Source organism: Macaca thibetana, chromosome 15, assembly GCF_024542745.1.
Source record: "Macaca thibetana thibetana isolate TM-01 chromosome 15, ASM2454274v1, whole genome shotgun sequence".
NCBI classification, from domain to species: Eukaryota; Metazoa; Chordata; class Mammalia; order Primates; family Cercopithecidae; genus Macaca; species Macaca thibetana.
In genome coordinates, this window is record NC_065592.1 from 87386616 (window position 1) to 87413751 (window position 27136).

Genomic DNA, 27136 nt, shown 5'->3' on the forward strand with positions numbered 1-27136 from the left:
TATGTTTAATAGGAGTGGTGAGAGAGGGCATCCTTGTCTTGTGCAGGTTCTCAAAGGGAATGCTTCCGGTTTTTGCCCATTCAGTATGATACTGGCTGTGGGTTTGTCATAAATAGCCCTTATTATGTTGAGATACGTTCCATGAATACCTAGTTTATTGAGAGTTTTTAGCATGAAGGGCTGTTGAATTTTGTTGAAGGCCTTTTCTGCATCCATTGAGATAATCATGTGGTTTTTGTCATTGGTTCTGTTTTGTGATGGATTACGTTTATTGATTTGCATATGTTGAACCAGCCTTTGCATCCCAGGGATGAAGCCGACTTGATCGTGGCATATAAGCTTTTTGATGTGCTGCTGGATTCGGTTTGCCAGTATATTATTGAGGATTTTCACGTCGATGTTCATCAGGGATATTGGTCTAAAACTCTCTTTTTTTGTTGTGTCTCTGCCAGGGCTTGGTATCAGGATGAAGTTGGCCTCATAAAATGAGTTAGGGAGGATTCCCTCTTTTTCTATTGATTGGAATAGTTTCAGAAAGGATAGTACTAGCTCCTCTTTGTACCACTGGTAGAATTCGGCTGTGAATCCGTCTGGTCCTGGACTTTTTTTGGTTAGTAGGCTATTAATTATTGCCTCAATTTCAGAGACTGTTATTGGTTTATTCAGAGATTCAACTTCTTCCTGGTTTAGTTTTGGGAGGGTGTATGTGTCCAGGAATTTATCCATTTCTTCTAGATTTTCTAGTTTATTTGCGTAGAGGTATTTATAGTATTCTGATGGTAGTTTGTATTTCTGTGGGATCGGTGGTGATATCCTGTTTATCATTTTTTTATTGCATCTATTTGATTCTTCTCTCTTTTCTTCTTTATTAGTCTTGTTAGCAGTCTGTCATTTTTGTTGATCTTTTCAAAAAACCAGCCCCTAGATTCATTTTTTTTTTTGAAAGATTTTTTGTGTCTCTATCTCTTTCAATTCTGCTCTTAGTTTCTTGCCTTCTGCTAGCTTTTGAATTTGTTTTCTCTTGCTTCTCTAGTTCTTTTAATTGTGATGTTAGGGTGTCGATTTTAGATCTTTCCTGCTTTCTCTTGTGGGCATTTAGTGCTATAAATTTCCCTCTACACACTGCTTTAAATGTGTCCCAGAGATTCTGGTACATTGTGTCTTTGTTCTCATTGGTTTCAAAGAACATCTTTATTTCTGCCTTCATTTTGTTATTTACCCAGTAGTCATTCAGGAGTAAGTTGTTCAGTTTCCATGTAGTTGTGTGGTTTTGAATGAGTTTCTTAATCCTGAGTTCTACTTTGATTGCACTGTGGTCTGAGAGACAGTTTGTTGTGATTTCTGTTCTTTTACATTTGCTGAGGAGTGCTTTACTTCCAATTATATGGTCAATTTTAGAATAAGTGCGATGTGCTAAGAAGAATGTATATTCTGTTTATTTGGGGTGGAGAGTTCTGTAAATGTCTATGAATACACATTTCTTAAAAGAAGACATATAAATGGTCAACAGGAAATGTTCAACATCACTCTTCATCAGAGAAAAATCATAATCATGAGGCGCTGGGCGCGGTGGCTCACGCCTGTAATCCCAGAACTTTGGGACGCTGAGGTGGGTGGATCACCTGAGGCCAGGAGTTCAAGACCAGCCTGGCCAACATGGCGAAACCCTGTCTCTATTAAAAATACAAGGCGGGGCGCAGTGGCTCACGCCTGTAATCCCAGCACTTTGGGAGGCCGAGGCGGGCAGGTCACGAGGTCAGGAGTTTGAGACCAGCCTGACCAACATGGTGAAACCCCGTCTCTACTAAAAATACACAAATAATTAGCTGGGCGTGGTGGCACGGTGCCTGTAATCCCAGCTACTCAGTAGGCTGAGGCAGGCAGGAGAATCGCTTGAACCCGGGAGGCGGAGGCTGCAGTGGGCTGAGGTCGCACCACTGCACTCCAGCCTGGGTGACAGAGTGAGATTCTTGTCTCAAAAAAATATATACATATATATATAAACTATATATTTTATATAACATGTAATATATTTATATAAGCTATATTATATAAGCTATATAAGCTATATTATATAGAATTATATATAATATAGTTATCTATATTATATATAAGCCATATTATAATATAATCTATATCATATATAGTTATAATTATAAAATATATAATATAATCTATATATAACTATATTACATATAATTATATATATAATTATAGTTATATATAGATTATATTATAATGTATATTATATAATATATATAATCTAGATTATATGTAATACAGATTACTATATATCATATAGCATTATATATTAATATATATAAACGTATGCTTATATATCATATAAACATATACTATATATCATATATAAGTCAGGCGTGGTGGCGTGCACCTGTAGTCCCAGTTACTTGGAAGGCTGAGGCAGGAGAATCGCTTGAACCCGGGAGGCGGAAGTTGCAGTAAGCTGAGATCGCACCACTGCACTCCGGCCTGTGTGACAGAGCCAGACTCCATCTAAAAACAAAATAAAAAGCGGCAGAGCAGAGCGTAGCTGTGCGGCGCCAGCGCGGACCGGGCAGGCTGGCAGGCCGCGCGGGCAACTCCAAGGGCGGACCGTGGCGGGTAGCGACTGGCCCGGGGCTGCGGGAGCGGGAGACCGTAGTGGCAGTGACTGCAGGAGGAGCCCAGGAGTCACCGCCGCTGCCTGCGCTCTGCCTTAGGCCATCGCTGCTCCCCACGGGCCCGTGCGGACTCGCCTCCGTGAAGTGTCACGATGTCTGACTGGAAGGCAGTGATCAAGACCGCAGACACGTCTGAGGATATGCAACAGGATGTCATTGACTGCGCCACGCAGGCCATGGAGAAGTACAACATAGAGAAGGACATTGCAGCCTATATCAAGAAGGAATTTGACAAGAAATATAGCCCTACCTGGCACTGTATCGTGGGCCGAAATTTGGCAGCTACGTCACACACAAGACAAAGCACCTCATCTATTTTTACTTGAGTCAAGTTACAATCCTCCTCTTCAAGTCAGGCTAGGTGGCCACAGTGAAGATGTCAGTGGCGGTGGCAGCGATGGCAAGCAGGGGGCGTTGCTAGGACTGTTTTGCACTGGGGCAAATCAGGACATCAGGATGTCTTCTCCAATGGCTGTGCTACTGCATGGACTGTATATTCGTTTTCATGTGTATGTGGCAGTCAACACAACCAAACCTTTCTGTTCAGTTGCCTGGGGAAGAAGGCTGCTTTATATTTGTTTTTCAAGACTTTAAAAATATTTTTTGGTTGTATTGCACTAGGAAAATCTCTCCCACCTCTCCCTTTTCTCTTTTTTTCCCTATACAAAAGAAAAAGCCCTCAACAGACTACGAGGCCAAAAGACTAGGAGGGCTGAGGAAAAGAAATAGGTCTCCAGAGGTGGAACTAAAACTGTGCAGCTGCCTCTTCCTGGCCCAGGTGGATGCTGGGAGGGCCAGGAGGCTGCAGGGGGACTGTGGTGGGACTGTCAAGGAGAAAGGGATAGGAAGGAAGGTGGAGGGATTGATCTAACACCAGGAGAATATTCCACTGAACTGTGATTCTATGGCTTGGGGCAGAGGGTGGGGTGGGGATGCGTTCTTTAGGGCGCCCTGAAATGTGTCTGTGTGTGGTGTGTGGGAGTGGGGAGCAGACTTGTCTTGCTGTCTGTCAGAAATTCTAAGTAAGGGCTGTGTCTTTGTGGATTACCTTCTTTTGTTCTTCCTGCCTGAGATCGTGATAGGAGGATGTTGGGGGTAGGATTAGCTTGAATTTTTTTTTTTTTCCATTACATTTTTCTCCTGTCTGCTCCCTGCTTAGCCCTCCATTTTCTCATTCCTCTGGTGTTCTCTTAGAGCAGCCCCTGTCGTTAGTTGGCTGGCCTTCAAAACTCTCATGTGTAGGGTTGACAATGTAGGGGTAGGGGATCCAGCTTATTCTTTTATTTTCAAGTCCCTTCTTGGGGCTGGTGGGGAGGCAGAATGCCCCTCCCTAAGCCCTTTGTGTGTGCCAAGCTTGCTTTTTGGTGTTGGCAGGGGAGGGGGGATCTCCCCTCCAGTCTCCAGGGTGGTGACTGAGTTTCCTATATCAAACTCTTCAATGGGCACAAAATGGAGTGCTTGATTTTAGGTTTTATTTTTTTATGAATGTCCAAATCTGTTTCTCCCTGCCCTCCCAGACTGTGTGGCCAGTTGAAAGTGTCTGGTTTGTGTTCATCTCTCCCTCATTTCTGGACCGAGGCCCGAGACCCTGCCACATCTCCTATGCTCTGCATCCATGCCTTTTTTGAACATTAAAGGTTGACTGATGCAATAATAATAAATCATCATAATGCGGTCTCGCTTTACATTAGCATAAGTATTGTTAAAAAGCAAAAAATTACAGATGCTGGTGAGGATGTACAGAAAAGGGAACTCAAACTGTTGGTGAAAATGTAAATTAGTTCAGCCACTATGGAAAACAATAGAGAAAAAAACTAAAAATAGAACTACCATACCACCTAGCAATTCTTCTACTGGGCATTTATCCAAAGGAAATCAGTATACCAGAAGGATACATGCACTCCCATGTTTCTGACAGCTCTACTGACAGCAAAGATAAGGAATCAACCTAAGTGACCACGAACAGACAAAGGAAATGTGGTCTACGTACACAATGGAGTACTATTCAGTCATAAAAAAGAATGAAATCATGTCATTTACGGCAACATGGATGGATCTGGAGGACATTAAATAAGCCAGGCAGAGAGAGACAAATACTGCATGTTCTCACTCATATATGGGAGCTAAGAAAGTTGACCTCATGGAGGTAGTGAGTAGAGTGATAGCTATCAGAGGATGGGAAGGGCATATGGGTGGGAGTGGCTATGAAGAGAGGTTGGTTAATGGGTACAAACATACAGTTAAAGTTCTAATGTTTGATACAAAGTTGGGTGACTATAGTTAATAGTTAACAACAATGTATTATATATTTCAAAATAACTAGAAGAGAGGACTTGGAATGTTCCTAATATATAGGAATAAATACCCTAAATTGATCATCACATTCTATGCATGTAACAATATCACATGTGCCCTATATAAATATGTACAAATACTATGCATTAATTAAAATTTAAAAAGCAAGACCAAGGTATGTGCTATTAATGAGAAACCCATTTTAAATATTAAGGTAGGTTAAAAGTGAAAAAATAAGGGAAAAATAAACAGTGCATGCAAGTACTGGTAAACTCCAAACAAGGTCTATCAACAGTTTAGTAATAGTATTGTACCAATGTCAACTTCAAGGTTTTAATAATATGGTTAAAATGCTATCTTTGGGGGAAGCTGGATGAGAACAGAACTCTCTGTATTATTTGTGTAATTTTTATGTCTTTACCAGCGTCTAGGAAACTGTAACAGACTAACACATTAGATTATAAATAGGGTAAACTCAAATAGCAGACTTAGCAATTTTGTTGAGAAAGAAAGGATGCTGACAGACATGGATTTCTGGATTAGGAAGGACAAGCATCTGCAGGCCAGTTCAAGAAAATAAGACTCCCAAGATCCAGTAATGAATACTATTGCCCAGTTGGCAGGAGACCCTACTTCTTCCTGTTTATATGTTGAGCTGCTAGAAGCAGGACTGAAATAAGTTACCCAAATAATAACTTCATTGTTGCTCACTCTCTTCGAGGCAGAAAGAAGAAATGTTATGACAACAGAGCAACAAGTCCCATGGTACCAGCTAAAAGGCGGTATGGCTGTGACTGCTGAGGTGGAGAGTCCTCAAAGGTAAATTAATGTTGTCAGGAATGAAGGCTTCGCTATTTGAGCTTTGAGTGACCTGAAGACAGAAGTTAATTTGTTTGAATTGAGCATGGGTGGCCACTTAAAAGTGAGTGAAGGAAATGCCTTGCCTAATATAAAGCCAAACACCTGGTTCCTGTCAACAGTCCAACCTGGCTTATAATGAGGACAGGGCTCTGGGTGCTGGAGCGGTCAAAGCTGGAAGACTGCAGGGCAGAACACCGTGGCGTGAGCATGGACAGAAAAGAAGTTTGGACCATAATCCTGAAAAACAATTCCGAATGCCATAATCTCAAATGTTGAAATACTGAAAGATCAAAATCCCTGAAGTATAAAAATCCAGAAAATTGCAATCCCAAAATCTCAAAATCTTGAAAATATAACGTAGGGAAAAAAATCTTAAAAATTATCTCAAAAATATTTATTTACATTTTTAAAAGGGGATTTATTTGAGAAACGTAACACAAGAGAACACTTTGTAGGCCACTTCACACAATGAAATAGGAAATAACATTTTTTGCAAGCATAAACACTCAGGCATACTAATGACAACTGCGTGGATATAACAATTATGAGCATTATCCTGGCTAACATGGTGAAACCCCGTCTCTACTAAAAATACAAAAAACTAGCCGGGCGTGGTGGCGGGCGCCTGTAGTCTCAGCTACTTGGGAGGCTGAGGCGGGAGAATGGCATGAACCCGGGAGGCGGAGCTTGCAGTGAGCCGAGATCACGCCACTGCACTCCAGCCTGGGAGACACAGCGAGACTCTGTCTCAAAAAAAAAAAAAAAAAAAAAAAAATTATGAGCAGATAAACTGTATTCACAAAGAAATGGGTGAAAAAGCTAAATATATAAAAGCATACACCCAGCTTTATAACTGCAGTCATCTGAAATACTGTGATAGACAACATAAGTCTTCTGACGAGATCAATCAAAAACTTCAATGGGGGGCCGGGCACAGTGGCTTACCCTGTAATCCCAGCACTTTGGGAGGCCGAGGCGGGCAGATCACTTCAGGTCAGGAGTTTGAGACCAGCCTGACCAACATGGTGAAACCCCATCTCTACCAAAAATACAAAAATTAGCCGGGCATGGTGGTAGGCACCTATGATCCCAGCTACTCAGGAGGCTGAGGCAGGAGAATTGCTTGAATCTAGTAGGTGGAGATTACAGTGAGCCGAGATCATGAAAACTGCACTCCAGCTGGGGCAACAGAGCAAGACTCCATCTCAAAAGAAAACAACAACAAAAAAAACAAAAAACAAAACTTGGCTGGGCATGGTGGCTCACGTCTGCAATACCAGCACTTTGGGAGGCCAACATGGGCGGATCACCTAAAGTCAGGAGTTCAAGACCAGCCTGGCCAACATGGTGAAACCCTGTCTCTACAAAAATACAAAATTAGCCAGGTGTGGTGGTGGGTGCCCGTAGTCCCAGCTACTTGAGAGGCTGAGGCAGGAGAATCGCTTGAACCCAGGAGGCAGAAGTTGCAGTGAGCTGAGATGGTGCCACTGCACTCCAGCCTGAGCGACAGAGCAAGACTCTGTTTTAAAAACAAAACAACACACACACACACACACACACACACACACCAAAAAAACCCTTCAATGGGTCACCACCACATACACAGTAGCCCAAAGAGCCAAGATTCTCAGAAATTTTATATTTGACAAATGCAGACATACAAAGAGTACATCACTTCCTTTATTGAGGAAGTTTCTACATTTTTACATCCATGCACAATGCTTACACACAGTTAATGCTGTGATAATGTACTTTGTGGTGTCAAATTTCTGATGTCCGAGGCAGCAGCAGAAAATTTGTCCCAGCTCTGAGAGGGACTAATTTGCCTTCTCGGTTCTCTATAGGCCCCTGGCTGAGTGGATGGCCCCTGCCAACATGAGGACAGATCTTTCCCACTTAGTCCACTGAGACTCATATACATGTCTCCCCTAGAAAGACTCTCACAGATACACTGAAAATAATGTCTTACTAGGTTTCTAGTATTCCTTAATCCAGGCAAGTTGCCACCTAAAATTATGTCCCCAAGTCTACTTCTTATCAACTTGGCACCCATACGAATCTCCTTAAACCGTAATTTCCTAGTAAAGACAGTAACAAGGTAATAGTTCTGCCTGTCATGATGCAAGTACACTGCATACAACTGAAAACACATGAATCCCTTCCCCAGAATTTGTCTCACAGAATTTCAAAGATTTTAATCTATTGAAATTTTAGATGTTAGGGACTTTAGACCTTAAAGAGTTCAGGATTTTGACATTCAGGATTATGTATTTTGAGATTATGATCAGCACCAAAGTAAGGGGTCTTAGAAGCTGGACACTCATTGGATGCTGGAGATAGATGGGGGAAGAAGTAGCAGCAGTGCTCAGGCACTGAACCTGGAGACAGTGGTCAATGGAAAAAAACGCTGACAATCAAATTTCTTCCCCACCACCACTGGGAAACATAAAAACACAAGAGAACACTTTGTAGGCCACTTCACACAATGAAATAGGCAATACTATTTTTTTGTAAGCATAAACACTCAGGTATACTAAAGACAATTGCGTGGATATAACAATTATGAGCAGATGAACTCTATTCCCCACCACCATCGCTCCTTCTGTCATTGTAGACTAGCTTCCTCTGCCATCTGGAACTCCCAGCTAGGGGATAACCTGATCTTTTGGCATCTGTGCTGTAGCACCTGATGCATGTTAAACTTCTTGGTCTGTGTTCCTACAGGAAAAAAGTCACCTTAATTCAACTGATAGGGTTTGGACAAGGCTTGGAGTGGGGAAGGAAACCTGAAATTGTTAGGGGCCAGGGAGAGTTGAGCTGGCAGTTTGAACAGTCAAAGCTTTAATCACTTACTGAAATAGCAAGAGGTTAAACTAGAGGAAGTGCCAACTCCCTTCTGTCCTATCCCAGCCCCCAAGTTTTTGACGAGGAGCTGGACCCCTCAAAAATAATGTCACCAGGGCTCTTTGGACAGATTCAATATATGTATAATAGAATTCATGGATTTTATGCCTACACTTCTTGGTCTATATCTTACTCCATCTCACTCTCAAGGAATACTACACAGACTGATCCCCCTCCCCGGATGGTCCAGTATAAGTAATATAGGCCTCCAGGAGAAGTTTCAAAGACTTAATGGCTGCCTGAGTACTCAGAGAGGCAACAGCTCAATACCAACAATCGCAACAGCTGCCTGACGCAGCCACCACATACATCTTTATATGTTAACAATAGAAGGCAGCTATTAACCTGCTAAGCTTTTGTTGAAACTTAATGTGATTTAACGTAGCTCTTGTGACTCTTTGGCTTGACATCCCCATTTCGTGGTGGGTCACCTTGGACTTAATGACTAACAAGGTGAAAAGAATCTAACAAGCCTCGCTAGTCGAAGAGAAATAGCATAGCTGGCCTGACCGTGGCAGCTTTTTGTTCCTACGTGAAAAAACGGCAGCTATCCTTTTGGAGGTAAACTGTATGGCCAACTCCACTGCACAAAGCAATCCCATTGGTTCAGTGGGGCCCTTGACTTAGTTTCCCCTAAATTTCTGGGCCTACTTCACGAATTGTTTGGCTACAATGAAACATAATGGAGTCCAATGAGCTGCTCCTGCTGTTCGTTCAGCTTCAGTGCCAGCTATGTAAAACCAAAAGCAGATGTGGCTGCTCCTCTCAATTACTAGAACTCAAGACAGTCCTGATGGCTCTGGCCAGTACTCTCCCTGATGAACCTCACTATGTTTTAATTAGGTTTGGAGCTGTTGCCAATGACCTGTCAGGTTTGCCACATTAAATCATATAGACTGGCAGATTAAAAACACTTTTCTTTGGCCATCAAACTCAGAGAAATTGCTTAACTTTCCCAACAATTAAGTAAATGAATATTCAAATTAGATAACACTTCTTATACAGACATACCTTGGATATACTACAGACTCAGTTCCAGACCATCATGATAAAGACAGTCACACAAATTTTGGGGTTTCCCAGTGCATATAAAAGTATGTTTACAATATACTGTAGCATATTAAATGTGCAATAGCATTTTGTCTAAAAGAACAATGTACATAATTTTAAAATACTTGATTGCTAAAAAATGCTGACACAGAGACATGACATGAACACATGCTGTTGGAAAATGACACCAATATAGACTTGTTTGATGCAGGGTTGCCACCAACTTTCAATTTGTGTAAAAAAAAAAAAAAAAAAAAGTATCTGCAAGGTGCAATAAAGCGAAGTAGAATAAAATGAGGTATGTCTGTACTGACAAAAATGAAAAGCTCAGCAATACCCAGTACTGGCCAGGGAATGGATGTAAGTTACTTTTAAACACTGTTCCTGGCATGTAAATTGGTGCAGTCCCTTCTGAAAGGCAACTTTTAACTGAAAATGCATATATACACTGACTGAAAGATCCCACATCTAAATAGGTATCAAAGAGAAAGAATCAAACATATATAAGAGGGATGTGCTAGCAGGTTAATAAAAGTGGGAGTAACATGCCATTAAATTTTAATTATACCCTCTCCCATTTACTATATATTTCATTATAATTCCCAACAAACTTTTGGAATCTGTATCTGTACCTACCATTTTTTACTGTTTTCCCCAGGATTCCATGGAAACCTTTTTCAAAGGGTCACCATAAGATAATTAAAACTAACGTCCTATTAACAATCCTCATTTTTTCCATCACTAGATAGCAGTTAACACAGACTGAAATTACATTTATGGTAACTGTCTATCATGTGCTTTCATACACACAAAAATATATATAAAAGCTCATATGACCTAATAAACTATCTGAAATAGATGGTATCAATCCTTTCTTACAGATGAGGAAACAAGCCAAGAGTGGCTTGCCTGAGATCACAATCATTCAGGAAAATGAACCCAGAAGATCTAAGTGCTCATCCCACTAATGACTGGTCCTGTAACTTTCTTCTACTAGTTCCTTTTATAGAATTCTTTTTCTATTATTTAACAAAACTGAAAATCAAGATTATTCCTTTTCCTCAGTGGATTCTAACTTTACTACGGTGAACCTGAATGAAACAAAGTGAAAATAATTAGTATAAGGCCTGGTATATTATAAGACCAAGTATTCATATGACTGACTTCCTAGAAGCATATAAAAACAGGCTAATCCAAGAGTTCAAAAGTATACATGCTCCACTCATTAAAATCCCCACATCTATGGTTACACTAACTTAGATGAAAACAACCAAGCAACTATCGTTTCGTAGCAATTGGCAGACTTTAATATTCAAGAAAAATTAATTTCATCATACACATTAAAAATATAGGAAATTTCATGCAGACATGAAGCTTCCAATTCAGCTTTTGTGGCAACTTTTAGAATGAGAGTTACATATAAATACAGTACATTTTACAGTTACCAAACTTCATAATTTTATACTGTGATTTATACAGCTTCTCCTTATATTGTACATATTCCACCTTGCTCACTTGATTAGCATACCCTATATCTGCACTGCTTCAGAATATGGAAATTAAAGAAAAAAACACAAGCACAATGGACTATCTCCTCGCATTTCACAAAGTAAATGAAAATATATGTGTATACAGCTAATTTAAGAAAAACATTTTAAACTTTAAGGCTTACATACTTTAGTAGCTAGGACTAAAATTAAGAAATACAAAGTTAAATAAATCCTCCAGTGATACTTCTATTACTGATTGATACCACATTTTCAAGTTTAGAATATATTAACTGCAAAAGCTGTAAGAAAAAAAGTGATGCAAATTTGTATAGAACATTTAAAAAACAATATTCATGATACAAGGGATAAATTAACAAATGAAGTAACTGATTTCAGAATTAACTAAAACATATGCTATAATTTAGAAATATAACATTATTAAAGAAAACCTAATAGAAAAAGAATTAATAAAGCCAACCCACCAGTGTCAACCTGTTTTTGCCTGTGACAAAAACAAAGATCATTTGTTTTGATACAAGTTGTAAAAAAGTGAATACTAGTCAGTGAATAAAAAGCATGTCTAAGTCATTCAAAAACAGCATGCATTCCTTTCTGTTCAATTGATTTTTAAAAAATACTTATGTACTTTGCAAGTTTTCTTCTTTAAAAACAATAGTTTGAGTTTTTTTCTTCCTTGCCACTAAATTCAAACTCATTCATGTAAGTAATAAGAATTTCCACCAAATGAACATCTGCTAAGTACTGAGGGACACAAAAAAGATATCTTTAAAAAAAAAAAAGTAACAGTTTTCCCAATTTTGACATGTCAAATCAACTGCATGAAACCCTCTATTGCATAGTGAGAGTAAAGGTCACGAAAGTCCCATCACTGTACACGGAAAAGATCCCCCCAACTAGTAAGATGCCAAATAGGGTAGTGACTCCCTAGCCTAAGTGACAACAAAGGTCTAAACATTTACAAGTAAGTTTTCCTATTAAAACATGACTTTTATGCGACCAGCACATTACTGAGATTAAATCCATCTAATTTAAATTGCCACAGAGGTCATTTAAAGCAATCACAATCATCTGTGAAAATATTCAAGAAGAGTTCTTCCTTTTCTCCAAGAAAAGGCTAAAACATTAGTCATCTCTACTTTCCAAGCTACTGGAAACAGAATAACATACATTAAAAAATACAAAGGAAAACTCCCTCCAATAAAGATCTGCTAGAGGTAGAAATTTAAAGCAGCATATACTGTTTAAGCTCCATCTATCAGGGAACAAAATTGGCATTAATCTGAAATTACATGATGGCTGCTGCTTACAATATTGAAGACACAGACAATGGGCAGTAATTTATCCCTGAATTTCATAATCAAAATTCCCCACATTAATACTATTATGACAGTTTTTCCTAGTATATAATTGTTTTAATGAAAAAAGTGCTTGCTTTCATAATCCAGATAATCTAAAGAAAAGACATTATTGTAAACATCACACTGTCAAACTCTGTATTCATTTAGAGTCTGAAAATCATATATTTCAAATGGGTAAATTTTATTCTTATTTTCTCTGTTTCCTAGCACTACTTTTAATAAAGGCTTTTTATTTCTCACTTTGAATGTTGAGATCCATGATGAGTATGCTTTCATAAAGTGTTCAGTTTATTGTGGCCAAAAGACTTTGATAATTTCTCAGTTACTTGAATATATTTTACCGGCCTGTGATGCTATTAAATTTAACATTTCATAAAAAAGAAATGTTTGATGCTTCTTTAAGTTCATCTGAGCTAGAAAATACAAAATTAAATTAATCTGAATGATAGAAGAATAGACACAGGCCAGGCGCGGTGGTACATGCCTATAGTCCTAGCTACTCGGGAGGCTAAGGCAGGAAGATCGCTTGAGTCCAGGAGTTTGAGGTTACAGTGAGCTATGATCGTGCCACTGCACTCCAGCCTGGGAGACAGAGCAGGATCCTGTCTCTGAAGAAAAAAAAAAAAAAGACACATTTTACGCATAGTTTTCTTAGATTGAAAGTGAACAAAGTCCCAACTCCAGATGTTGAATATGACTGAGGATCCTTAGACTCTTCTAAAAGTTACATGTGCAATGCATACAAAACAACAAAAAAAGGAAGATTATTATGGACTTCAATACTATTAGTCATTAATACGGCAGACTTGCAATGGATAGCATCATGAAGACACTGGAGATTAGGTTTTTTTCCTACTGAAACACAATCTGGGCTTCAAGGAAAAAGTATACTTCAAGACATTTCCTCCATTTTTACTTGTGTAGTACAAATCTGCATGGCATAGTATATTTCTGAAAAAGCAATAGACATATTAAGAAAATAGACACTATTTCTAAATTTTGTTAGGAATAAGAAGGCACCACTGATTTGAGGTTGTGTCCTGTCATCACTGATAGTTGATTTTGAGTCGTTTATTTCAGCATTTGTTCTTACTAAACTTTTTTCCAGGTGGTATCACTGGAGACCATTATTGTGGCTTACGGACCACAAACAAGACACATTCATAGTAGTATTTCATCATAGAGAGATCATTCACAGTATATGTTGACAATACAGATTCTTTTTCCACCTGCAATGCAAACAATAATCATAATACTGACTATGACAGTCATGATGACCACACCACTAACAAATTCTGAGCACATATGTATCAGTGGCAGGCACTATTTTAAGCATATTCATTTATTACATACAACTACCCCCATAAGAGAGGTACTATTAATATTAGTAGTCTCACTTTACAAAGAACAGTCACACTAATAAGTGACGGAACTAAGATTCAAACTCTGGCAGTCTTGAACTTTGAACTACTATAATATATTGCTTCTCGTCATTCTTAAAAACAAATCTATTGTTTCTAAAATGGAAGGCTTCTAAATAAATGAACTGAAACACAAGAGCCAAAATATCACAAAACTTTATGTAATGCACATAATTAAAAAAAGATGAAGCAGTACACAAGGACAAGGACATATTGTGAATATCCCTCTTATACTTGCCCTCCCGCCCCTTTTTGTTTTCCCCAGAGCCTACTCTACTTTCTATCTATAAGTGAGAGTCTGTAAGAACAGTATTATAATGATCAGCTACCATTTACTGAAAGGCTATTTCACCAGAAAGTATAGTTTTCCCTTTATGTACACGTTATCCCAAATCCTTATAATTCTGGAAGCTAAGTAACACAGGTCAAGCATCCCTAATCTGAAAATCTGAAACGCTCCAAAATCCAAAATGTTTTGAGCACCTACATAATGCCACAACTGACAAATTCCACATCTGACTTCATGTGCAGGTGGTCAAAATTTTAAAATATTGTATAAAATTACCTTTGGGCTATGCTTATAAGGCATATATAAAACATAAATGAATTTCATATTTAGACTTCAGTCCCCTCCCAAGATATGTCATTATGTATATGCATATATTGCAAAATTGGAAAAAAAATCCAAAATCCAACACATTTCTGGTCCCAAGCATTTTGAGTAAGGGGTACTCAACCTGTGTTATCTTCCCTTTATAGATAAGAAAACAGAATTCAAATAGTCACTAACAGCCATGATATCAACACTTCTGTCAAGGTGCTTTGGGAGTTAAACTTCGGCAATATTTTATTCCATTCTTACCTCTACCTTGAATCCATACTGCAGAACAACGTTTTTTATATCCTCATAGCTCAATTCTATGGAAAGTTCATTTGCCAGATTTTCAAAGTGGTACAGCAGAGGACCTATGGTTTAAAGATACTATGAATTACTTGAATATAAACACACACTCATAGCTGTGTTACACTGAATTCCAAGTTGAATAAGTTAGGTACTGGATAAGATAAACATAAAAAGTCTGGGCATTTGAAAATTTGGCCTAGTATCTGACACCCTCAAGAGATGGGCCTACACTCATGAGAAGTGAGTCCCTCTGGTCTACCTGCCTTACACTGTGATTCACACCATAGGCCTTCACCTTTAACTTTCAAGTTACTGAAGGAGTAGATGAATCAGATAATGCTAAGTCCTCAAATTCCAAATATATTCTGCAATTATAATTCCATAAGTAAATGCCAAACTGCAGTTACCAACTGTGTATCATATGAAAACAAAGAAGGAGCCTCAAGTTAACCCAGGTAGTAAAAGGTGGACAGAAGTTATAGAGAAGGTTTCTTCAAAGAAGGAAGTAACACTAGAGCTGGCTTTTTTTTTTTAAAGTGCACTGTTCATATCACACCTCTAACATCTAGTAATTGTGTGCCTGTGGACAATTCACTAACTCTGCTTCATCTATAATATACTTTTTATTTTATTTATTTATTTATTTTTAGATAGAATCTCACTCTGTTGCCCAGGCTGGGTGGGGTACAGTGGCACGATCTGGGCTTACTGCAACCTCCACCTCCCAGGTTCAAGCGATTTTCCTGCCTCCGCCTCCTGAATAGCTGGAATTACAGGGACCTGTCATCACGCCAGGCTGATTTTTATATTTTTAGTAGAGACAGGGTTTCACCATGTTGGCCGGGCTGCTTGAACTCCTGACTTCAAGTGATCCACCAGCCTTGGCCTCCCAAAGTGTTGCAATTACAGGCGTGAGCCACCGTGTGTGCCCTGTAATATGACTTTAAGGTGAGATAATATGTATTACACCTGTCATAAACAAGGCACTAAGTAAATGACAGGTATTATACTATTTCTATGACATCCTCCCTTTACTATTTGCTCATTCCATTCCATACATTCAAGAAACGAACATATGATTTAAAGCATGATTTTCAAATCTTTCAATCTATCATTTTGCCCAATATATCAGCCTCATCCAGGAACCATAACACACAGTTATATATACCTCAGGCTAATCTAGACAATCTTCTCTTTACTTTTCATTGGGTTAATTAAAAATCCTGCAACCAGCTCTCTACTCCTACTCCTCATACAATGTGCTAATCATGGAAGATAAAAGTATTTAATAACAAGACAAAGTTTCTGCTACCAAGAGGCTTACCATTCTGTGGATCACAGTTAGGATAAAAAAGTTTTTCTTTCTCTCTCCTTTCTCTATCCTACGTAACTGACTAGAAAAAATGACCATGAATATAATGTATATGTTAGTGCTACTTTCAAAAGATAACAATTATGTAACAGGACAGATGGCAAATAATGGAGGCTTTGTATTCCACTTACAGTCTCCAGCATATATTCTTATTTGTGTTCTTCCCCATTACCCTTTAAGAATGTAAGAGATACTTGTAGTGGTAGGGTCATACAAAAATAGGCTGCAGGCCACATTTGGTCTATGGGCTGTAGTTTGCCAACCCCTGACTAAATGTACGAATATTTAAGGTTTTCCCATACATTATTTTATAAGATGTTACTGTTTTTCCAGAAGAAAGTCATATCATTTTACATCCCCAGTAGCAGAACAAGAGCATATCCCATCTCACTGTACTTAACCTAAGCTTTAAGTAAGCAAATTTTAAAACTTAGTGAATATGATAGGTGAAAAGTGGTAGCACATTTATATTGATTTATTTGACTAACAGTGAGAATGAACATTTTTTTCTGTATATAGGCTGTTTACATTTATTCTTTTTTTCATTTTTTTTTTACTGAGTGTTAGAGTCTTGCTGTGTCACCCAGGTTAAAGTGCAATGGCATAGGCATAGTTCACTACAGCCTTGAATTTCTGGGCTCAAGTGATCCTCCCACCTCAGCTCCCAAGTAGCTGGGACTACAGGCACATGCCACTACACCTGGCTAATTTTTAAACATTTTTTTAGAGATGAGGGGTCTTGCTGTGTTGCCCAGCCTGGTCTAGAAATCCTGGCCTCAATCGGTCTGCCTGGCTTGACCTCAGGAGCTGTCAGGATTACAGGCATGAGCTATGTCATCTAGTTTGTTTTTTTTTTTTTTAATAACTTGCATATTTATGTTGTACAGCCTATTTCATTGCTGGGTAGTTTTCTCTGTTTTCCCCCTCTAAAGAATTTTTTTAATCTAAAAATATAGTTTACTGTTGATATGGTTTGGCTTTGTGCCTCCACCCAAATCTCATCTCCAATTGTAATCCCACGTGGAAGGAGGGACTTGGTGGGAGGGGACTGGATCATGGGGGCAGTTCCCCCCAAGCTGTTCTCATGATACTGAGTTCTCACAAGATCTGATGCTTTAAAAGTGGCAGTTCCTCCCTTACCCTCTCTCCCCTGCCACCTTGTGAAGAAGGTGCCTGCTTCCCCTTCTGCCATGATTGTAAGTTTCCTGAGACCTCCCTAGCAATATGGACTTGTGAGTCAATTAAATCTCTTTTATTTGTAAATTACCCAGTCTCGGGTAGTATCTTTACAGCAGTGTGGAAATGAATTAATACAACTGTTAAAGAAATAAAAATATATAAAGGAACTTTTGCTTCCTGTAAAGGCAGGTAGGTTAGGTTATTCAGACTGACATTCCTATTGCAAACAATGAAAGTTGGTGCATTAAACTTACTTTAAAAACTTAAGTTAGGTTGGGAAGTTAGTAAGAAATTACCAGGAACCTAGAGGTACACCTAGATGCCATTTTTACCCTGAGAATATATCACTACCAAGAAGAAACTGATCTGCAATTTGATAAACTCTTTGGACCAAGGGGACATAAGACAAAGTCCTGGGCCTGCTCCAGATAGAGAGTCTGAAAGATCACTTGACATTATGACAGGAACAGTAGGGGCTCTCTTTATCTTTTTCCCCCTATTAATTCTTGTGCCCTCATTTGATTTTTTTCCTTTTTTTTTTCCTATTGGGCTATCTTTAAGGTGAGAGTAAGAAATAAACTTACTTCTATCCTTTAACCCCATGAGACTGCATTAAAGTTGATCTAGTGCTTACTAAAGGGACAAGGTGGTTGTACATCATGGTTTAATCCTAGGGTAGATTTATAGCCTAATTTAATATAACATGCGTGGTCCAATAAACCTCAAGTTCTAATTTAGTTTAAAACAGTTCTGGTCTGACAATGCTCTCATCTCCTGGCAGAAGCAAATGCAAATTCCTTTGGGGAAAAACACTTCAACCCAGGCCTTAAGAAATCCAAAGTGTGATTTCTCAAGAACAATCCCCAATAAACCACTCAAATTCAACAGCACAGAGAAACAAGGAATCATGAACAAGAACCAAGAAAAGCAAGAGAAAGCAGATAATGACCCGCAAAGACTTGAGATGTTAGAATTATCAGAAATAATATGCTCAGTATTTTCAAATAAAAGACTATTGGTCAGAAGAAACTATCCACAGTGCAGCATGGTGAGAAAGATAGCAAGAGAAGTGGTTAAGATATAGGAACGCTACCATGAGAAGTTCTAAAATATATTTGATTGCATTTCCAGAAGAAACAGAGAAAAAGAATGAGGCAGTATGTGAAGAAATAATGGCTATTGTTACATATTTTAAGGCTAAATGTACGATTGGTAAGAGGGGACTCCCCCCGCAAAGCTGTGAATTTTTCACAACTGATAAGGTCAATTCACAGACTGAAGAAGCCTAATAAACTGTGCACAGTCTTAAAAAGAAAACTCCACACCTAGATGTAATATTATACCTGCTAAAAACTACAAAGTAAAAAATCTTAAAAAAACAGAATACCTTCAGAGAAGCAACATTTTAAAAAGCTGAATTCTCAACAGCAAAGATAGAAGCTAGAAGTGACTGGGTGTGATATATTCTAAGTGTTGAAAGCTACCTGCCACCTTAGTATATTTTATACTGAGTGTTGAACTGGAACTAAGGTTATCAGTATGAACTTCCGATTTTGTCTGTTTGTGTGTATGTATGTATGTGTGTGTGTGTTTAGTTTTTCTTAAGGCCCTCCTTTGATGATTCTTATAAACACATATATACATATGATTTTTACAGATAGACATATACATATATTTCCTACGCTGTTTGCCAAAAAGGCCTAGATACAATACCACTCCAGTGGCAGAAATTAGATTTTCCACTTCTACAAACCATTCCCCATTAAAAGGAACCAGGAATCCTTAGAAACAATGGCTGGTCAGAGAAAGTACAAGATGGGCCTGGAATATCTGGTTGTTTCACAAAGGAGGTACCAAACAGTGACAGGGTTCATGAAAGAACAAGAACTAGCTTAAAGGTGGCCAAACCACTTGCCAAATCTGTGACAAGTGGATTTAAACCATTTACAAACCTGTAAGACTCTAAAAGTTCTGGTTAAGAGATAAAGATTGTTTGACTGGATAATAAAAATGTACTGTATGCTGTTTGTAAGAGACACACCTAAAACATAAAGATTGCCACAAAAAGTCTGAAAAATCTAAAAAGTTAGGCATAAAGATTTTAAGAGACAGAAAAAGATACAAGAAACAATTATAATTTTAAAATAAGCTCATATAGCAATATTGACATGCCCACTCCAAGAAACATGACATGCATCTGTGCAAAACATCTGGAATTTAAACCTCAGTAAGTTTTGTTTTTTTTTTTTTTTCAGATGGAGTTTCACTCTGTCGCCAGTCTGGAGTGCAGTGGAGTGCAATCTCAGCTCAATGCAACCTCCACCTCCTGAGTTCAAGAAATTCTCCTGCCTCAGCCTCCCAAGTAGCTGGGACTACAGGTATGTGCCACCATACCCAGCTAATTTTTGTATTTTCAGTAGAGACTGGGTTTCACCATGTTGGCCAGGATGGTCTCAATCTCTTGACCTCGTGATCCACCTGCCTCAGCCTCCCAAAGTGCTGGGATTACAGGTGTGAGCCACCACTCCCGGCCAAACCTCGGTAAGTTTTATAAGCAGGGTAGGGGTTGGAGATAGCTTGGACTGGTGGTCACTGCTTGAGCATTTTCCAAAGTTTTCCATTAATCCCCTTGTTTTCTGCCCTACATTTTGCCTCCATTCTACACGAGGACATGCTTTCCTAAATCTTGCTCCTTTCCTATTTACTTTTTCTAGGGAATTAAACTTCTGGTCTCCCACCTGAGCATGGAGTGGAAATGGGCATATAAGGTAGGCATCTTGATTATAGAGGAGTCAACTATTCTCTATATACAGATTTTCAACTTAGGTTTTTCCATACAGCACCTCATTTTCCAGAGTTACTCAGGTAAGGTGGCTCTCACATGTTTTTCTTCGCAAAACTTACCTATCTACCCCAACTTCTAAAAATTAGTACATTGTTTTGTCCCCCAATAACATGCCTGCCATTCTTTGTCCATGTGTTTTATACCTTTTTATAATTTTACTACTCCTATAATGAGGAAAGGCTGTATGTGTTAAGTCATCTACCTTTTAAAGGGAATCTCATGTTGTAAAAAATTCTAGGCTGGGCACAGTGGCTCACGCTTGTAATCACAGCACTTTGGGAGGCTGAGGCGGGTGGATCACCTGAGGTCGGGAGTTCAAGACCAGCCTGGCCAACGTGGTGAAACCCCATCTCCACTTAGAATACAAAAAATAGCCAGGTGTGGTAGCGCACACCTGTAACCCCAGCTACTTGAGAGGCTGAGGCATGAGAATCGCTTGAATTCAGGAGACAGAGGTTGCAGTGAGCTGAGATGGTACCACTGCACTCCAGCCTGGGCGACAGAGTGAGATTCCGTTTAAAAAAAAAAAAAAATTCCGTAGCTTCATAATGCTCTAAAATCTGATAAGACCTGTCTTTCAATACACTTTACGAAGATATCCTTTGGTACTTTTACCAGATGTAGTTACATTTTAATTCTTCAGATACAGTCAGATTCATTTTATTAAATTCTTCCAGATGTAGCTAAATGCCTGCCCTCCACTACCTGACTCCCAAATTTATCAATGCATACATACACACACACTCTCTTTTTAGAAGAGATTATAAATAAATGTGTTTAAGGAGTGCTGGTCAGGATGAAAAACTGAAAAAGGGAATTCACAGGCATTCTTCTGTTCTTTGCCTAAATCATAGCCTTACCCAAAGGACATATGCGTAACAGTCCCCTTCAAAGTCTTACTAGCTTTCCTTAAACTGGATAGTGTTAAAGAGTCCATCACATCCTCCTTAATTAAAGCATTTTGTAAATTAATGATCAACCCCCAATCTGATTTCATGCAATTTGGGCAACATTTTCATATATAATTTTACCTCTAATGTCATTTGTTCCAGAATGGCTGGCCATTACATTTCCCATTATATATGAATATACTGACGTTCTAATCTACATAAGCATGGTTAGGGTAAAACCATCCCCAAGAGGTTGATCTCTCAGTTTACAGAGTAACTTAAGCCTCCAGGTCTATACAATTAAAGCCAAAACCATAAGAATGTTATCAATTTACCAATATAGATGGCACTTCATCATGTCTTCGGGACATCTGAGTATGTTCCCTTTTTCAAATTTTGAAACAATACATTCACACATACATGTAACAGTCATTAATATCTACTGTTTGCCAGGCTTTGTACCAGGTGACTAGGAAGCATTAGATCTTTGCCCTTATGGAGCTTAGAGACTAGCAGTGAAAACAAAAGCATATGAGTGCTAACACCAAACTGAAATATATGCTACAGCAGAGTCTCTTAGAACATAAGAAATACAGAATACTTAACCCAACCCAAAAGGATCACCTGAGCTAAGTGTTTAAGAACACACAGGGACTAGGCAAGGGAAAACAGAAGAGAAAGAAAGAGCTAAGTCAAAGGACTGGCACTTAAGGTCAGAGAAGGGGTGATAAAAAAACAAAAAATAAGAAGAAGCTGAGACACGAGACAGAAGAAATATCATAAGGGCATTGTACATAATCCTGAAGAGTTTAGGTTTTCCAGAAAGCTAGAGTTTCATGCAGGGAGCCTTACAGGAACAGATTTGCATGTTAGGAAGGTCACTGGTGATTATGTGGAGAAATGACAAAGGCTGAAGACAACTTGAAGGCAGGGGCATCCTTAAGGAAACGACTACAGTAATCCTAAGGCTAATCCAGGCAAGAAACCAAGAAATTAGAGCAATGGTTCTCAACTGGGGATGCCTTTGCCAACACCCTCCAGCCCCAGAGGGCAACATTTTTCAATATCTAAAGACATTTTGGTTGTCAAAACTGGGAGGTACTACTGGGGTCTTAGAGGCCAGGAAGGCTGTTAACCATTCTACAATATACAAGCCAGACCCCCACTTCCCTCATCACTCCCACTGAAGAATGAGCCAGCCCAAATGTCAATATCACAATCGAGAAACCCTGGAATAGAAGGATATTCAAGAGCGATTAAGTAGCTTTAGGAGATACAACTTTTAGACTGACTAGAGACAAACAGTGAGGAAAAAGAGGGGTCCTAGTGACTGTTTTGTGTCCGCCTGCCTCCAAATTCATATGTTGAAGCCCTAATCCCTAGTGTGGCTGTATTTGAAGGTAGGACTTCTAAGGAAGTAATTAAGGTAAATGAGGTTGTAAGGGTGGGGTCCTCATTCAATAGGATTAGTGTCCTTATAAGAGACACCAAAGAGCTCACTCATTCACTCCTTCTCCCTCTATGCACAACCAAAGAAAGGCTATGTGAATACACAGCAAGAGGGTAACCCCTGCAAATCAAAGGAAGAGCCCTCACTAGACACCAACCTGGTGAGCACTTGGAATTCCAGTCATCAGAACTGTGGGAAAATAAACTTGTTATTTAAGCCACCGAATCTGTGGAATTGTTATGGTAGCCTGAGTGACCTAATAAAAGGCGTAACAAAAGGCTTCCAGTATTTTTGTTTGGGGGAATCTGAGTAGATGAAGAATAGAAAAGATATTGGGAGGCATGGAACCGTTTTCTGTTTTGTTTTGTTTTGTTTTGAGATGGGGTCTTGGGGCATGTTGCCCAGGCTGATCTTGAGACAAAGATTTTGAAGTATCTGTGGTACATCCAAGTTGGACATACTGGCTTGGAGCACAAGAGAGATGTTTGGACCAGAGATACAGATTGGGAATCAAAAGAGCAGGAAAAGCCATGAGATTAGGTAGGAGGAATATGGAGTCAAAAATTGAGTACATAGCATAAAAAATGAAAAACACAGATTAGATGCCCAGAACATAACATTTAAAAGAAAACTGATTCTGAGACTTTTTACATTCTTTAACTTATACATGCAAAAGATGTGTAAGTTAATACTTTGTAAATTATTAACCTTCCAAATAACTATTTTTAAGGACTGTGTTTCTCCATTATTACAATTTTCAAAATTGTTTTGAAACTCCATAGTGGAATTAGCTCTCCTAACTGACTTCCTGTTAACCAACGTGCTCCATTACTTCTGATGCCCATGACAGATCGTAAGTCACACTATAGTACATCTACTCTTATCAAACAGTATACTTATCAGGAGCCAACTGTATGTGCTTCAGGTAGTTACAATTATTGTATCATATAACTTAGTAAAATATTCATAAACCAATAAAACAAATGTTAAAACAAAAAAGCTGTTTCTATGAAAGTTGCTTGCTCTGGAAATACATAAAACCTTATCATAACTCAGTAATGGGGGTCAAAAAATTTAATTATGTAAACACAGGGTCATCTTAATGCTAACTTACAAATTAACCCAGGGTAATCAAGAAATTGGCTCTGGGCTTCGAGCCTGTCTTTGCCACATGTAAGCTACAGGACTGTTCTGCTAGTTATTTAAACCAAGACTCAGTTTCTTCAACTATAACATAGTGCCATTTCAGTACAGGGCTGCTCTGAGACTCCATAAGGGCCAACACAGTACCTAACCCACAGTAAGCAAATACCCAGTAGGTAATATCTTTCCATTTTTCTTTGGGAAAAATTTCCCAAGGTAACTACTTTTAAAGAAGACTTAAGGTTTGGGATATTTATTTTATTATGATTGCACCGTACAGCTGCTTTCATCTGGTCCTAAGGAATTCCTAAGAGAAGTTTGCAAAAGACTTATTACGACCTCCAGGGCTTAGTCCCAAATGGCAAAATTTCTGGTAAATTAAAATCATTAAAAAGAGAGTAGGTAACAGAAATCAGTCACAAAACTAGACCCATCTGGAAGGCCAAGGGCTCAAAACCATGTACTTTATGTCCTTTTATGTAGTATAATAATCCTTATCTTGAAAACCTTTATGTTCTAGTCTGGATGTCTTTCTGAACACAGATTATATATCTCATTAAAGAACACATGTATATCTACCTGGATATTATCATTATACCCCCTTATTTTAAAAAGGAGAAAAGCAGCAATTTCCTTTAGATTCTGGACTGTAGGGACCATGTTACACTCATCATTTAATTTCTAGCATCGAGTAGTAAGTAGAATGCAGTAAAAAAAGATTTTTGCATTAAAAAAAAATTATGTTTCTATTCTTTAACTCAAGGTAATCACAGAAGTTATCACACCTACACTCTTCCCAGTATATGGCTGTACTAGGGAGGAAGATTCCATGGGAGAGGTAAAATCTCTCCCCTATGCTTCATTATAGAAAGAAAAACAGAACACTCTCTTCCTAACAGAACGGACCACTGTCTCAGCATGTGGGATGGAGATACTGAGGGAATGATTACCCACCATCAGATCAACAATTAGTATACACTGAAATTACAACGACTGTGAGACTGACCTAAGTATGAATATACAACTTTTGAGCTTCCACTGCCTTTGGAGGGATCACCACCAAGATGCAGTCTAAAGGAAACTGTAGCGATTTTAAAACATTTACAACATAATTCTGATGTTCATGAACATTTGAGATTGTGAAGTTAAATGTAATACAGCTGTAAGTACTCAGATTAATATAAAAAATGTTAGTAAATACTAAAAAACTTACCTAGATTTATCCAAATTCCACCTGGCTTGAGTATTTTCCATATTGTATCAATATAATCAATTACATTGTGAGCTGTGTCTATGAAGAAACAGGTAGCAATACAGTCCCAGGTATCTAATGAAGAAAAATCAAATTACTGCATCTGTTATGTTATTTTGCTTTTTTCTTTTAATTAATTATTTAAATTTTCCAGTTACCTTTTACAGAGTATTAATGTTTGACAGAGATACAGAAGCTAAACTTCTGATCAACACTATAGTCACAGTAACCAAACAATCACTTATGAGAAATACTGATATCAATAATCTAATTAAGTAATCAATTTGGAAATCATCCCCAATAACACTGATATTATAATCTAATCTCTACATATTATTACCAAATTATATTTGTAAGAGCTTTGTTTATCCTCTATTCAACTTCTAGCCTTCATTTAAAATCACTTAAAACAAAATAATAGTCATTCAAATTTAAACTAGTGTTAACCACCAATTCTGGCAGGTTTCAGAAGACTGCAGGCACCAGTTGCCAATTGAGAAATAAATGACATTCAAATACCTCAACATCTACCACAACTTCAAATAATTACCAGGGAAAAAGGGGAGCCAGGGGCAGGCAGAAGCAGTGGGTGGGAACCCACCAGAGAACACCATTTGCCGCTAGGAGGTATGGTGTCTATACAAATGCTAGTGCAATAAAGTCACTTGATCCCATGGAGGATTACCTTCATCATCTGTTCTCTCAAACCTTGCCCCACAAAAAGGGGACTTTTCCTTGCCTAAGTGATGTTTTCCATTATTTCATTCCTTATCCACAACACCTAACATCTTCCATCTCTCCCTTTCTTCCTTCAGAGTACAGGTTGTCCCAATCTCAGAGTTCAGAGAAAAATAAACAAAAACTTTCTATGTTGTAAAATAAATAAATAAATAAATAAAAACAATCTGTGTTGTTGCTGCCCCTGCTTCAAGCCCTCCAATGGCATCCTGTTTCTCTGAGTACAATTCCAAGTCCTTGCTATGGCCTGCCTGCCAACAAGTTTGCCTCAACAAATCTTCTCAAGGCTGACCTCTCACCACTGTACCCACTGCTTACTACAGCCTAGCTTCTCTTTGAGCAGAGCAAGTACTCTCTATACTCCCTAATCCTCTTCCCTTGCCATTCCCCATCTGCAACATTTTCCCTTCAAATATTTCAGTGGTTTGCCTCTGTACTCTTTCAAGGTTCTCTGCCACACATTTTTTCTTTTTTAGTTTCTACTCTAAAAGGCTTTCTAAAAGGCTTTCCCTGACAACTCTATATAAAGCAGCAGCCTCTCCCCAGTCACTCTGTAACCCCTCTTCCCTGCCTTATTTTTTCTTCCTTACAATATTAGATTTGTTATTGCCTCACTTTCTCTATTAGAATAGACGTTCTCTGTGGACAGGGACTTTGTTTTGTTCACTGTTCTCTTTTGACACCTAGAACATACCTGGTACTTAGTAGGTGCTCAACAAATACCTATTGACTCAATGATCTTGCTGAACCCTCACTATTCTATTTTGTTTTCCTTTTACTGCCAATCTCCCTCTCCTCTTTCCCAATTATCATCTCCCTTTCTCTCATGCCTAGCTCAGATTTCTTCAACAGTTTGCCAGGTTGAAGTCAACTGCGCAGCCTGACTATAAAAGTCCTCCATGATCTGGAACAAATTTACTTTTCTAGCAATAGCTCCCATTAAATCCCATTAAATCTCCCATTAAATATTTCCTTTCCCTGACAGTACAGCTGTGCTGCCATCCCCAATCACCTTATTCATATCTTGGTACTTCTGTCTGCCTCAAATGCTATTTCTCTCAACCTTCAAGTCATAGCCTCACTATGAACAGCTTCCTTCTTACACTAATAACCTTTCATTTTTTTGGTATTCATTACTCATTTAAACTTTGTTTACATGGTATCTCTTAGTATTAATGGGCCCAATAGGGCCCATATCTAAATTTCTTGACTGTAGATATCTTACACTTCTTATTTCCTATCACTGCCTTGTACATGACCTTGAAAAGCATTCTAAATTGAC

The 27136-nt window shown here is 38.6% G+C and overlaps 2 protein-coding genes and 1 pseudogene across 5 annotated transcripts in view; 2 read left to right on the plus strand and 1 right to left on the minus strand.

The window, feature by feature from the left end:
• The first annotated feature begins 2657 nt into the window (after nt 1-2657).
• On the plus strand, nt 2658-3272 carry LOC126937761 (dynein light chain 2, cytoplasmic-like; annotated as a pseudogene).
• A 2425-nt stretch (nt 3273-5697) lies between these two features.
• On the plus strand, nt 5698-26011 carry LOC126937762 (protein GVQW1-like). 3 transcript variants are annotated; one of them, XR_007719839.1, is made up of 4 exons: nt 5698-5795; nt 19792-19914; nt 20251-20304; nt 24628-26011. XR_007719839.1 is itself a non-coding variant. In XM_050761478.1 (3 exons), exons 1-3 carry the CDS (start codon nt 5716-5718, stop codon nt 20276-20278), a joined length of 231 nt encoding a protein of 76 aa, XP_050617435.1. In that variant the 5' UTR covers nt 5704-5715; the 3' UTR covers nt 20279-20372. The 3 variants fall into 3 exon arrangements, 1 of the variants encoding a protein (XP_050617435.1); XR_007719840.1 differs by having other exon boundaries at nt 5723-5795; nt 24764-25082; XM_050761478.1 differs by lacking the exon at nt 24628-26011 and having other exon boundaries at nt 5704-5795; nt 20251-20372.
• CARNMT1 (carnosine N-methyltransferase 1) overlaps nt 11081-27136 on the minus strand; it is a 45613-nt gene continuing 29557 nt past the window's right edge. For both annotated transcript variants that reach the window (XM_050761472.1, XM_050761473.1), the window contains exons 6-8: nt 25078-25191; nt 14944-15047; nt 11081-13889 (exon numbers count right to left, since the gene is read on the minus strand). In XM_050761472.1, coding sequence (XP_050617429.1) covers nt 13788-13889; nt 14944-15047; nt 25078-25191 — 320 coding nt within the window. In that variant the 3' untranslated portion in view covers nt 11081-13787. The remainder of the gene's footprint in view (nt 13890-14943; nt 15048-25077; nt 25192-27136) is intronic.